General features: G+C 33.6%; 1 protein-coding gene across 1 annotated transcript; it reads right to left on the bottom strand.

The window, feature by feature from the left end:
• Positions 1–5,593: 5,593 nt before the first annotated feature.
• Positions 5,594–8,800, bottom strand: LOC114407052 (APETALA2-like protein 3). The gene is made up of 10 exons (XM_028369983.1): positions 8,093–8,800; positions 7,971–7,996; positions 7,850–7,880; positions 7,671–7,758; positions 7,436–7,581; positions 7,202–7,246; positions 6,980–7,083; positions 6,708–6,850; positions 6,462–6,578; positions 5,594–6,357 (listed from the first exon to the last, which is right to left on the bottom strand). The coding sequence occupies exons 1-10, from the start codon at positions 8,518–8,520 to the stop codon at positions 6,106–6,108; spliced, it is 1,380 nt and encodes a 459-aa protein (XP_028225784.1). The 5' UTR covers positions 8,521–8,800; the 3' UTR covers positions 5,594–6,105.
• Positions 8,801–15,657: the final 6,857 nt, after the last annotated feature.

Below are 15,657 nucleotides of genomic sequence, written 5' to 3'. Positions count from 1 at the left end.
AGATGAACGATTTTGGTAAAATCTGAAGAGCAATGGACACAAAATTAATAAGGTCGAATTTGGTAAAATCTGAATATGAAAAACTAGAGAAATATTAAACCATTCATGAGATTGCATGTTACCTATGCCGTCTTCAAATAAGAAAAAATTTACAATTTTTCATATTTTGTGGTAGTAAAATGTACGTGGTTCAATCATAATAAAGGAGAGAACGATTTTATTTATTTTTATTAAGAGAAAGAATTACAAAATTCATTTTTTGAGATGGGTTGGTGTAACTACTTACTATTCGTGTAATGTAACTATCAGAACAGGTCGCTTTCAATGCATGTTAAGGATAGGTTGTCTCCCAATTCTAATGTAATAATGAAGGCCAATAATTCCCAACTAATTTTAAGCGTAGTTAGTCTGGAGAGTTTACTACGAGGACCACATTTAGTAATTATGGAGAATCCACGTCACCTACAATTACATGAATATATATAATATATTCAGGATATATCTGTATAAAAATTATTTTTTATATAAAAGTTAAAGATAATTTTTTATTATATATAATTATATAAATATTACTTTTTAAAGTTATATATAGAAATTTTTTTAAATAGTTGAAACTGCAAAAAAATAAATATATATAATGATAATGTATAAAAATTAAATTATATTTATATGTGCGTCTGAGAGATGGAAAGCATAAACATATATAGTAAATTACATTTACTGTAATTAGTAACTTTATATAACCATTAAATTATAGTTATATATATTATTTTAATTATTCATGTCAAATTTTATAAAAATAAAAAAGTTATTAAAAGTGTATAAATAAGTATAACTCGTATTCCTCTAAAAAAAAAAAGTACAGCTCATATTAACAAAGATCGAGTGTAATGAAAGGGACTAGAAAAAAATAAGGACTAATGACGCCTATAATTAATGAAATGAATCAATGTTTAAATTTTGAGTAGAAGAAGAGATATCTATATTTAATTCCAATAGTATTTTGAACATAATTATCTTTAAAAGAAAATATTATCAGAAACTAAAATAAGAAATATAACTCATCCATTTATAATATTTTCCTATATATATGCCTATGGGAATATGAGATGTCTTGTCAATGTAACTGAATTAAGATCGCTTCATTAATGTGTATTAGGAGTGTGAAGCATATATAAAGCGTCGCAATAGTAAAACTTACGAGTATCTAGGATCAAAATCACCTAGTAGGTGCCAACTTTAGATGAGGTATAATAACCTAGTTTTTGAGCTCATTAGCAACTGTTGAATACATTAAAACCTCACATTTCTTCTGTTTTATTGAATAGACAAAACACAATAATCATAAGCTTAGTGAATTGACTTTTCATAGTCTCGCGAGATATAGCTATAGGAAACAAATTTTAAAGGGCACACTCCATTCTCCTTAGGTTTATGATTTATTTATTTATTTTAATTCAAATCGTAAAGGCAGGTGTCCTCTGAAACAACTGTTAGGTCCACCGCGCGTGCCCTAATTAAACAACCATCCTTGGATCCGACCCTCTCTTGCATTAACAAGACCCAAGTTGTAGATTATGAATAAATATTGGTCGATATTCATAATTCATACCATATATTAAATTTAACCTGGGATATTTTTTTTCTATTAAATTGTTTTATACTCTACCTCACCGAAATCTCTTTTACCAAAAATGCTGCCCTTCTCCAACATTTTGTCAAAAGGAGCCGTGCACTGAGATGGTTGTCCATAAAAGTTAAACCTTTGACTATATCACTTAGCTTCATTACCTGATAGGAAAGTGTTACGAGCGTAAACATTAAAAAAAAAAAGACAATAAAAATTGTTGTCCGTTTTTTTTAAAAGCACCTGCATGTAACAAGGGAAATGCTACTCGTCCATCTCATTAATTTTGGGTGGACAGAGAGAAAAGGAAAAGGTTGAAAAAATATATGATATATAATGTGAAAAAAAAGTAGAGCGAGATAGAGAAAAAATAAGTTATAAAAGACTGAGTGAGATGAATATTATTACTGGTATAATAATTGCCTATTTCAATTAAATAATTGGTACGAACTATTACATTTTCCATATACGTGGATTAAAATCTAATGGCATCGCTGAGAAGAAAAAAATCTAATGACATTTTTGTTATTTGATGGACAATTTTTCTCAACATTTTTTAACATATAAGATCTAGTTAAGTATTTGTAATTGAGTAAAATTGCTTTCAGGTCACCGAAATAGTCTTTCTTAACGGTTACGCGGTCATGGATGTCTTAGTCAATAGTATTAAAAGTGTCTCTTCATTTATCACTTTAATTAAAAAAAGGCATGTGTACATAAAATAAGAATTTAATTAGAATACAATAACAACATATATAATAAGATAGTTGATTTTTGTGATAATTATTATTTTAAAAATTATATTTTAGATAATTGAATTAACAACGTAATTTTTTGAGTTTAAAAGACATGCATTTCCAGCATAATTTATTATCAACATAATTAAAATTTATTTTTCATGCAAGTTTTAAGACAACTATTATAAAGATTTTAAGTAATTATTAACCAAAGCAACACAAAGAGTCAGAGTTAATCCAAATATAAACACTACAACTTTCAGTTGGAACCAATGTAATAGTCATGAACTGTAGACTGCAAATCTGGAGGTCATTGATTGTGGGCAGAGGCGGTAAATTTTGTTGTTTCTATGTGTTTAGGTTAAAAAGAAGAAGAAGAAGAAGAAGATTAAGAAAAAACACAGGGCAATAGAGGAAGATTTGTAATTATGGGCAGGGATAATGATGTCGGCAGTTGCGATCGTCACTGACCGATGTGAATGAACAAATTGATGAGTGCAGGTTCAAGTGGTGTAGATAGGAAAATAGGTTGGCAGTGAATAGATTATAGAATAGCATAGAGCCCAACAAACAAAGGGAAAAACCAAAGTTACAGTGTGAGATTAGCCCATTCATTGGCAACCTTGAAGTTTGGAAAGAAAGGACAGAGAGAGGGCAATTTTAAAAGTGACAGAGAGATAGGGTCAGTAACTTGGTACGGATTTGATAGGTCACCTACTTTTGAGGGCAAAGTGTGGCCCCTGCCAGAATAATCAACTTTTTACTATTCACATATAGAAACTAATATATACAAAGTACAGTACAGTGAGAGAGAGAGAGAGGCCACAGGCTTTTCATGCTGCTCATGATACATATACATACAGCTAGCTGCATGAATGATGCCATTCATTGCAATATTGCATTGCTTTGCTATGCCCCCACACCCTCACCTCTTGTTAAACTATATTTATTTATTTTTGGACATCCCATGTAAGAAAAGAAAACTCTTGTCTTACAAACTGATTTGATAAGGATTTGTATTAAATTATATTATAGTGATTATTGTTGGACTTATTATATATCCACATGATATTTTTATTCTTGTAAATTTTATGTTTGATATGTTTAATTCTCACCATAAAAAAATGTTAGATATTCATGTCAATTAATAATATGATAAAAATCATGATATATAAATAGAAATAATATTTATCTTACAAGTATAGTCTGTAAAATTAAATTAGACAGACGTTGAGTAAAAGATATAAAATTGATTGGTGACCAAAAAAGTAAAAAAAAAAATTACAAATTAATTTTCTCTTTATTACTTTTTTATTCATAAAAAAAACTGATGTTCACAATTCAAGGTTTATTAAGGGCATTAATTTTGATTTATTTATTACACATGCATTAGGTTTGGTTTGGGGTTTCTTTTCTCTTGTTTGCAGATAGATGTAGGAGTGAGTTCACTGAGTCCTAATCCTAAGGTTCTGGCAAAAGCCGGCGAATGCGGAATTGCTTTAATCCAAGGAAAGGGACGGGACATAGCGAGCCCCTATTTCTACACGTGGCCGCAAATTATCATGCCATGCGACAAAACGCCCCAAACAAATCATTTTCAATCTCGTACCTCTTGTCCTTTTGGCATCTGCCATCCTATGCCATGCCTTTCTTTACCATGTCAATTCCAATTCTTTTTCTCCATTTTAATTCTATTTTTACCTTCTATATAATTCTTTGTCTGCATAACTTCTCCAACTTTAATCAATTCAAATTTAAAGATTTTCTATTCAAACTTCGAATATGCTGCGCATTATGGAATTAAAATTATATCTAGTTTAAATTATAATTTTTATATTTAAATTTTACAAAGCATTAAAGTAGAAAATCATTATTTTTATTAAATTTCAATTTCTAGAATAACCATGAGTAAATTTGCATCATATTTGATAAAAAAAAATGATTTATAAGTGACAATGGCACTAGCTATAAAAATAGAATTGATAATGGAGGCTGTAGCAGTGATTATGGGATAAGGAGGTGGTGGGTTGGGTGAGAGGGAATTAGTCGTAGTAGCAACAATTATGAAAACAAGGGATATAGGCAACAATAATTGTGATAGAAGTACAAGAGATAGAAATAACAAATATAAGGAAAGTAGCTATATGTAGGGTGAAGTTAAGAATTATAATTCAAAGGAAAATGTTACGGGTTGGGAATTAATGTTAATTGCATTAAATTACAGGGAATCGGATTTTTTTTATTGTAACTTCAATTTTAAGAAGATTTCCAAACAAGTACTAATGAAATTTTTGTTATTTCTTTTCTCTCGGTACAAAGATATCAATTTTTTTACTGTTTAAGGTGTTTTAAAGATAAAAAAATAAAATAAATACATTTTACAAAAAGATTAAAACGAACAAAATAACAACAACAAAAATGCTAAATTACTGGAAAAAAAATATTTAAACCTTTTAATTTATAGCAGCCAAATAACATTTATTTTGTGAAATGTCAAATTTGAAACATAAGTTTCCCGACATAAATTGTACTATTCTAGACTCAATTTTAATCAAAATTAACTAATTAAGTTTATAAATCAAATTGATTCACAATTTCAAATTTACAAACTCTAATCTTAGAACTATGTAGTTCCTATAATCAACACTTGTTCGGTCTAATTTAAAACTTACACAAGTCCACTTTGAAACTAAATCTACCTCATTTTAACATTTTTCTACGAAAAATTGTCACTTAAAAACCTTCTACAATATTAATTTTGCATTCAAAATCTCCGACCATACATTACATTCTCTCCTACCTATTGTGCAATGAGAATTTTTATTCTCGAATCTGATTTATTAAGTAACCACACATTGACCTAAAAAAAAAGAAGTCTGTACATATAAAGATGCATCAGCAATAGAGATTAAAAATATAGGAAATCGTGTTTGTCTGGTTTGCGTAATATTATAAAGCTTGTAAAGCGTCGGCAATGATGCATCAGCAGTTTGGTTATAACTTCTTTCATTATCTTCTCGGACAGTGTTTCCGAACTCTCTGACAATGATGCTTATTACGCACTACTATAGATCTTTGTTTGTGGGAAGTAAAAATTAAAAAAATGTGAAAGAAGCATGGAATGTTAACAATGTACATAGGAATGGGACATAAAGTGATTTGGACGTCCTACCGTGCGCAGAAAATCAATATATAAACTTCGACCTAGGATAGGGGAGGAATCATAACAAAGACCATAAGACAGCTTTGCTGTTCCTTAAATATAAGAATAACCATGTGAAGCGATTCAAGCCAAAATTTGTGAATAGTGTTATGTCGGCAATAATAAACATTGGCTACTGGCGACTAAGGACTAACTAACGGAAGCAAAGAAAAATCACAACTATGACCCACAAAGCCGGATTGAACTTAGCATGCTTTCAAATCTACAAATTCCGTCTCTTCAAAGATCAAACTCATCTTTTCAAGTATTTTCTAGATAGAAAAGCACCGAGGCTGAATGTTGGATACCAAAGTAAATGCTTAGTCTCAAATCAGTAAAAAGCAGAGTTCAACATGTCATCGCGGCATGGCATTTCTTTACATTGAAGAAAATTAGTAGAGTGGCAAATAGTAAAAGCTCTGGAACCAAGCAATTCAATTACTACTTGTAGCTATAGTCCTACTAGTTTGTCAACCATATGGTGAAATCAAGAAGATTTGCAGTTGATTTGGTCTACCTAGCAATGCAATGCGATGCATTCAGCTACCGCAGAAGAAAGGGGATATGGTGCCGGAGTTAGTGATTGATGGTGGAAAATGTGAGTGGAGGAATGTCATGTTTGGAAAACGAATTTGAGTATCCGCAGCTGATGGTAATATTGTTGAAGGGAATCCTGATGATGCTGCAGTAGAGAGGGGTGGAGTAAGAGTTGCCCCGCCATAAGGACCTTTGACTTGCCATGCCCAATTTGGCACTGGAGCAGCTTCCATCCTCTTCTCTATTGCTGTTTCCTGTAAATACAAAACGAAAATGAATGATCAGTGAGCACTAAAATAAGTAATACTAAGGCAAACATTGGGTAAAAGAAATTGCTGTGAAAATATATGGCAATCACCTCGTAGATAGGAAAGAAATTGCTACCATTCCAGACGGAAGGATGTTGCCCAGATGCTACGGAGAAGCCATGATGAGATGGCTGAACGGTCAGTGATCTTGATGCAGAGTGCTCAAACTATTAAGCAAAGTGAAAAATATATCATGAAAGCTATCAATACAAAGTGCTAGCTAATTCAGAAACAAATGAAAATTGCAGACTCAAAGGAATCCAATCATACGGCCATACAACACTCCTCAACCTTACCATTACTCTCTTGTCGAGAGGGATATTATCCCAGCTGTGCGGAGTTATCATACCACTCCCATTGCTGGGTGTGTTCTTGATTTGACCATCAGAGTAAGAAGGGGGAGCTAATCCCAAGTTCAGATCAAGACTTTGCTTGTTATCTGAATAATATCAGAATGAAGGTGTTGTTAAATGTTAATCCACAAGTTTATAGATCAATCAATAAGCAGATCATGAAACAATGGAAATAAATAAATAAAAGAAGATCCTCAACAGTAAACAAGTAGTACCTTCATTATCAGACTGGGAAATTACCTCCCCTTCATAGAAGCTGGGCTCGAAGTTTGTAACTGCTTCCCTTCCATTGCATTTTATAGCAGCCTTATCATACGCTCTGGAATTAATATACAGCAAGTCAATAATAACATACCAAGTGTGTGTCTGTATATATGTATATATACGGAATCCAAAATGTTAAGGAATTTAGTCTTGAGATATTAGATGGGTAAAACCTTGCAGCCTCTAATTCACTGTCGAATAGCCCAAGATATATATACCTATAAGCAAGCAATAAACCCTGGTCAACTTAAATTCTGATTTATCAAGAACAAAAGAATCAACATAAATAATCTCACATATTAACGCACATGGAAATTAAAAAAAATGACAAAATTAAAACGCAAGGTGATCAAAGCATATCAAGTTCATCCCTCTCTGAATTCAACCAAATAGTTCTGTTTTCTCACTTTTTACCAAGAAACTGCCCCATACGAGCCTCCCATCGCCCGCACTTGTGCAGAGTAACTCCCCTGTATTTGGAGCTTCCCCTTGAAAAACCAGTGCTCTGTCGCCGCAAAATATGCACAAACTCCTCCTTCGTGAAGTTACTCATCTGCACATAAAATCCACAAACTACAAATTCAATTCAAGTTTCTAAAAAAAATAGCAACAAATTAAAAACATCACTTCACAGTTAACAACCTGCTTTATATCTTCATCGTAATCGCTAACGTTGAAATTGATATCCGCATCAACGCCACGGAACTTGATCGCAGCTCGATCATAAGCCCTGAAACAAAAAAAAATAATAAAAAAAAAGTACGAAATATTTCTTATGCTTAAACAAAACCAAAAACACCTAATCACGAAATTCAAATTACCTTGCCGCAGCATGCGCTGTGTCAAATCCACCTAAAAGAAAATAAAGAAAAAGAAAGCGATATTAAAGAAAACTGAAGCAGTTAACATAAAACGAATCTTCTACTTGCGTTGCGTCCTCACCCAAGTACACTTGTTTCCCACAGTCCCTGCACATAAACAAAAAAACCACACAGTGGATTCAGCAACGGTAGCGTGTTACTACAAAAATTACTAAGCATCACCGATTATTACTAAGTGCTAACCAAATGTGCGATTCCCATCTTCCGGTTCTGCGATAGAATGTAACGCCGCGATATTGCGAGCTTCGCGACCGCGGTCCTCTCCGGCTCTTCTTCACCGGCGGTTGCCGGGGAGAGATCCTCTGCTCCTGCGGAGCACCGTTCTGATCCACCTTCGACGAAAAATCCAGCCACGCCGGCGAGGCTCCCGATTCGACCGCCGGAAAGAGCTGGATGGTGCGAACGGAGGATTCTCCGGCGGCGGCCAGGGGAGGTCCGTCGGAGGTGGCGGTGGTGGTGGTGTTGAGGATGGCGAAGTTGTAGGCGACGGCGTCGCCGTAGGAGCAGGAGTCGTCGGTGTCGGCGGCATTGACGACGGAGGAATTGAAGCTGCCGGAGCTCTCCATTTGCGCGTCGGAGGCAGAATCGGCGTTGAGGTTGAGATCCAACATCGCGGCGAGAGTTTGTTAGAAGCCGTTTGGAAGGAAAAGTAAAGTTAGTTACAACGGAAGAAGTGAGTGTGTGAGGCTACGGCAACAAGAAGGGATTCACATCATTTGTTGAATGTGTAACAATATAGGACGGAATTTCATGCAGCGAGAGCAGTGAAGAGTGAGATTAAAAAAGAAGAAGAGAGTGCGTGGGTTTTGTTCTTGTATGAAACAATGCTGGGCCTCCTTTTCTTTTTCCTCTTAAAGTCTTGCCACACATTTATTTGTAATTTCTCTTCCCCACCCTTTTCAGTTTCTATATTTCTTTATCCGGGACAAACAATTTCTCCTGCCATTTTTTCTTATTTATTTATCAGAATGAGAAATATAATTAGCCCCTAGTAGAACCAAGTAAAATACTTGCATAAGACTGACGCATGCATCTCATTAATAAAAAACAATACATTGTGATATTAGTAATTAATTAAGAGATAGTGTGTCTAAAATTAAAATAAAATTTGGGATCCAATTTCATTCTGCTGAGGACTCACGATATCATTCAATCAGTGAACTGGCATCCCTTTCAGTTTTTTCCACAGTTTCTTTCTTTTTACAGTACTCTGTGAGAAAAACGGGATTAGGTAAAGACTTAAATACATTTATTTATTGATAAAATAGATTATATAGTGATACATAAAATAATTTTATTGATTATCTAATCCTAAACAATTGTATAAAGTAAGTTTGTTAATTTCTTTATAATAATTATATTAAAAATCATATTAACAATAATTACTTATTGATCGATGATATAAAAGCTTTATCATCTTTATAACTAATGTATAATAAAATGAATAACTAAAATCGTTTATGAAAAATTAAAGAGCAAACAAAATATATATTTGTATTTGTATTGCAATAGAATATTTGAAAAGACAAAATGATGATCAAGAAGAAAATACCTATAAAATTATTATTATAATCAAATAACTGTAATAAAAATTACTTGACGATTGAAACTATTATATTAATGTGGTAATATACTAATATATAGAAAGATGATTATAAATTATTGTACTTGTTTTAAATTGTGCATGAAATTATTCAAAGTTTATATCACATAAGAGCTCAGAGGAGCATAAAAATATAATAAAATCTAAAGAGTGTAAATTAAAATTTATTGCTCTAATGTGAATGACTTTAATTTTTTTTAATGTCTGTAGTAATTTGTAGTTATTATTCGCCAACCTAAAGTAATAAAAATGTTTACCAAAACAAAGTAATAAAATTGAAACCCAAGTACATGTATCTATCGGTATTCTTGTGCAAGTTAACCAGCAAAGTTTCCTTCTCATCCATGATCCATGCGCATTACCGCCCATATTATTGTAGTTTTAATGCATGCCTAGAGTTTACGTTTATTAGTAGGAAAAAAAATACAAAATATCTTTTTTTTTTACCGTATTTGGATTATGTATATTTATGTTTATTTTAAGATCCACATTGTTTGTGAACACGACCTAAACCAAAAATTTGATTTTGACTTCTCTAAATAAAAGATTTATACTACTTTACATGATAAAATATTATAGTTATTCATTATAAAATTAATAGTTAAAATTGTAATAAAATGTAACTACATATGTCAAAATAATATTGTTTAACTATGCATCTTTTATTAATTTTTAATCAACAACTCTAATTAATTTTTTTCTTTTAAGGTACATATTTCTAATTAAATTTAAGGGTACTGGTTAAGGAATTCAAAATATAAACTTTTAAATCAAAGCTACCTCCAATACATTAAAAAACACAATAAAAATGTATTAATATCATTTTAACGAAATTTTTTTATTTTAAAACATATAATTAATTTGTCATCCTCCATTAACATGGAAGCCACAAGATAGTGAGTTTAGCAAGACTAGAAGTCACAAATTTATACGTTGGCGAGTAATACATTGAAGTTGATATTCAAAACATTGGGGTTGAAATATAACAAACACGAGATAAATAAAATCCCAGTACGATGCCCGTGCTTTTTGTGGACATACAATAATAGTAAGCAGCTAGTCGAAATATCATATTTATTGACATCTCGTACGAATAAAGAAGAAACTAGAAATGGAGAATCGAAACATTGTAATTGCTGAGTTTGATAGGGCTATTTATGGGTGCACTGCAATTTGTACAAATGAATGCAATAAAACATCATAGTATAAAGAAATTGATATAAATAATTAGACTACTAGATATTTGGTGTGCATATAAGTAAGATGCATCGATAGTTATAAGACTACACCCTTGTACCCAATTTGCCACGACCCACAGTCTCTCGCCATTCAAATTGGCCATGTCTCCAACCAATCAAACAGTTTCCGTAGCTAGGGTTTGGTGATATAGAATTAAAGAACCTAAATTTGACGATACAAATTGTAGTGCCAAGCATTTTGGCTGTGGCAAAACAAATCTCAGTGTTGTTGGAAAATACCAACAATAAATTTCTCTCTCTATATGATTAAGATGGATAATAAAAAAAATTAAGAGAGTAAGAGAAGAAAAACAACACCAATAAATTATTATCTCAATCTCACCCAATAAGATGATTTACAATATTCCTCAAATACACACCAAGTATGATAAAAATATATAACTCTCTTTTCTTGAAGAGAATTACAAAAACTCTTTCATTTTATGAGGGATTTTACTTGCTTGTTTGCCACAATTCCTCGCAAGTCCCCATTTATATAGTATAGGGATATGGCTTCTCCCAAGAGTAATAAGTGGATGTTAATTAATTTTCATATTTCCAGTAACCCTTGAAAATGTAATCTCCATTTTACTAAGATGAATGTGATATCATTAAGAGTCAAAAATGAAATTTCAAAACCTTGGAATTTCCATCTTTTATTTTTCACTGCATTTGATGTTATCAAGATTTGTTGAATGTGGTGTTCCATAATTATGGAGGGATTTGTAACAAATCTCCCCCTTCCCAACTTAATTAGGGGGCACCACCACACCAGCACCTTGATAACAATTTTCAAACTTCTTAGTTGGTATCACCTTGATTATCATGTTAGATCAGTTTTCATTGGTGTGAACCTTCTTAAGCTGTAAAAAATTTTCTTCTAAGATATCTCGTATCCGATGATAAGGGACATCTATGTTCTTTGAATGATAATGAAATGTTGAATTTTTAGCTAGGCGTATGACACTTTGATTATCACAGTGCACCACCTAATTTTGTTGTTCATGGCACAACTGATGAAGAAAAATCTCCATTCACAACATCTTTTTGCACGCTTCAGTAGCTGCAATATATTCAGCCTTGGTAATTGATAGAGGCACACACTTTTGAAGTTTGACTTGCCATGACATAGCTCCCCCTGCAAAAGTAGTTAGATATCCTAATGTCGATTTTCTAGAATCAACATCTCCAATCATTCCACATTTGTGTATCCTTCTAACACGGACTTTCCTTTACCAAAGCACAAATACCTTTTGGTTGTGTTGAGAAGATATCTAAATATTCATTTTATAGCAACCCAAGGTTCCTTCCAGGGATTAGACAAGAATCGACTCACAACACTGACTGCATAAGCAATATTAGATCTTGTACATATCATAGCATACATGAGACTACCAACAACATATGAATAAGGAACATTTTTCATTTCTTCTTTGTCTCCCTCACTTGTTGGACTTTGTTTTTTGCTCAACTTAAATTGTCCGACAAGTGGAATGCTAACTGGCTTGGCCTTGTACATATTAAATCTATCAAGAACTTTCTCAATGTATTCTTCCCGAGATAGCCACAATAATCTCTTAGATTGATCTCGAGTGATCTTCATCGCAAGGATTTTCTTTGTTGGTCCCAAGTATTTCATAGCGAAGGATTTACTCAACTCCAATTTAAGGGCAACTATTTTCTTTTTATCATGCCCAACGATTAGCATATCATCAACATTAAGCATAAGTATGACAAAATCACCACTAACATACCTCTTTATAAAAACACAGTGGTCGGTGTGAGTCTTCTTGAAATTGTGTTGAGCCATTAAAGAGTCAAACTTCTCATACCATTGCCTTGATGTTTGTTTTAGACCATAAAGACTCTTCTTTAGTTGACACACTAAGTTTTCTTTACCCAAAACTTCAAATCCCTTAGGTTGCTCCATATAAAACTTTTCTTCTAAATCTCCATATAAGAAGGTTGTCTTGACGTCAAGTTGTTTGATCTCATAGTCTAGGCTAGCAGCTATACGCAAGACAACTATAATGGATGACATCTTCACCACAAGAGAAAATATTTCTTCAAAATCAATGCCCTTTTTCTGATTGCATCCTTTGACGTCAATTCGAGCCTTATACCTTGGTCTCGAGCTATTCTCCTCAATTTTGAGCCTATACACTAGTTTATTTTTCAAGGCTCGTCTTTCTTTTAGCAACTCCACTAGGTCATATGAGTGGTTATCATACAAGGATCACATTTCTTATTCATGGCTTTAACCCATTCTTCTTTATCATTGTTGGCCATAGCTTCTTCATAACTTTAAGGCTCTCCTTCATTTGTAAGTGTCATGTACTCATTTGAGGAATATCTTTTATAGGGACATTTATCTCTGGTGGAACATCACAATTGAGGTTGTTCAACAACTTTTGCCTTAATAGGTTCTGTATTATTTGTCTCTGTTGATTGCTCCATAGAGGTCTCGTTGTGTTCGAACCCATAATCAACTTCATTTTGATTTGTCTCTACAACTTGTTCCCTTAAAACATCGTGTGCCGTGGGGAATGAGTCATGATCAGAGTTAACCCTACATTTAGGTTTCTTTGACTGCTTCAAATCTTCAATGCTCTAGTCCTTGAAGAACACAACATCTTTGCTTCTAACAATTTTCTTGTTCACAGGATCCCATAATCAATAGCTATACTCTTCTTTTGGTGAACCAAGATAGATATACTGCTTTGTTTTTGAGTCAAGCTTTCCTTGTTTGTCCTTAGGAATGTGGATGAATTCTCGACATCCAAACACCTTCAAGTAGTTGTATGACACCCTCTTTCCTGACCAAATTTCCTCTAGGATATCTCCATCCAAAGGACTTGCCAATGATAGATTGATAACATCCACAACGGTCTTCACAGCTTCTCCCCAAAATGACTTAGGGAGTTTGGCATGAGATAACATACACTAAACTCTCTCCTCAATAGTTAAGTTCATTCTTTCAGCCACACCATTTAATTGTTGTGTCTTTGGCGACGTCTTCTCAAGTTTAATTCCATATGTCTTGCAATATGCTTCAAAAGGGCCACAATACTCTCCACCATTATCAACTCGCACACATTTCAATTTTCTCTCGGTCTCACGTTCCTTGAATGCTTTAATTACTTGATCTTTTGTTTTTAACAAGTATATCCATACTCTTCTCAAGTGATCATCAATGAAAGTGACAAAATAATACGCACCTCTAAGGCATTTTTCAGACATTGAGCAAACGTCTGAATGCACTAAGTTAAAAACATGTTTTCTCATCTTGGGTTTGTCTGATTTCTGAAATGATACTCAACATGTTTTCCAACCAAACAATTTGTGCAGGATTCAAGTAGTTGACCTTTTCCATTAGGAAGATGGTTTTTCCTAGCAAGGATCTGTAATCCCTTCTTGCTCATATGGCCAAGTCGTTTATGCCACAACTTCATGGTTGAGTCACCATGGGCAACATTGGCTTCTCTCTAGCATATTCTTCCTTACATGACATATAAGGTATCTTCTTTACAATCATACTGCCTTTTGTGAGTTTCCATTTGCAATCACCAAAGTGATTGACCAACCCAACATCATCAAGTTTCCCGATTGAGATAAGGTTGAGACGTATGTCAGATACGTGTCTCACCTCCTTCAACACGAGCTCATGCCATGTGTCGATCATTAAAGTGATGTCACCAATGCTTACTATTTTGCATGTGACACAATTTCCCATTTTTACCGTACCAAAGTCACCACTTTGATAGGTTGAGAAAAATCCTCCATGTAGGCTAACGTGGAAAGACGCACTCGAGTCAACAATCCATGAACAATCATCACAAGCAACATTAAGATAGTTATCTTCTCCAATGAGGAATACATCGTCATCTTGATCTGTTGCCATGGTTGTAATGCTCTTATCCTCCTTTTTCTTCAGATCAATTTGGTCTGGCTTAACAGTGCCAATTTTTTTATCTCGCTTGAGATATCGACATTTAGATTTCTTGTGACCTGGTTTGCCACAGTAGTGACAGGTAATCGTAGAAAAGCAAGATTTAGATCATCGTCGAGATTTATCACGACTTGTACTTGCACTTCTTCCGCTATTCTCACTTTTTCTGTGGTTTTCTACAATGTTAGCTTCAGATTGGACAACCATACCTCATTCCTTCCTCCTAGCTTCTTTATTCAACAAGCTATCAATGACGATATCCATGGTGAGCTTCCCTTTAGGGGTTGAGTTACTTAGAGTAACTACTAATGTGTCCCAACTCTCCGGTAGGGAACTAAGAAGTAGAAGAGCTTGCAATTCATCATCAATCTTCATGTCAATCTTCGTCAATTGATTCACAAGCCCCTTGAAAATGTTTAAGTGCTCAATCATGCTATGGCCATCTTTGTACTCCAACTTTACCAACCTTCTCACAAGATGGGCTTTGTTTCAAGGTGTTTTCTTTTGAATCATAGACTCAGGTTTTGCCCACAGTTCGTATGCATTATTATAAGTTGACACATGCTCGAACAAGCTTCGGTCAATGTATTTTCAAATCATAGCTATTGGAGCTCCCACTCTTTGTCAGTGATCTTCCCCTTTGGCTCATCCTTTTGGGTTATTGGCTCATGCAAATCTTTGCAATATAAATGGTCTTCCATCATCGGCTTCCAATAGGAGTTATTTTCAATAGTTAGCTTAAACATATCTCCATCATGAGTGACAACACCTTCCATCTTGAATCACACAAGATGATAGCTCCTTCAATCAACCTAGCCCTAATACCACTATTGGAAATACCTAGAATAAATTTCCCTCTTTATGTGATTAAGATGGGCAATTAAAAAAATAAATTAAGAGAGCAAGAGAAGAAGAACAACACCAAGAAATTATGATCTCAATATCATCCAATAGAATG

The sequence above is a fragment of the Glycine soja genome, chromosome 3 (genome assembly GCF_004193775.1).
Source record: "Glycine soja cultivar W05 chromosome 3, ASM419377v2, whole genome shotgun sequence".
Taxonomy (NCBI): domain Eukaryota; kingdom Viridiplantae; phylum Streptophyta; class Magnoliopsida; order Fabales; family Fabaceae; genus Glycine; species Glycine soja.
Note: the sequence above shows the minus strand (reverse complement) of the source record. Positions and strands in the feature narration are given on the sequence as shown.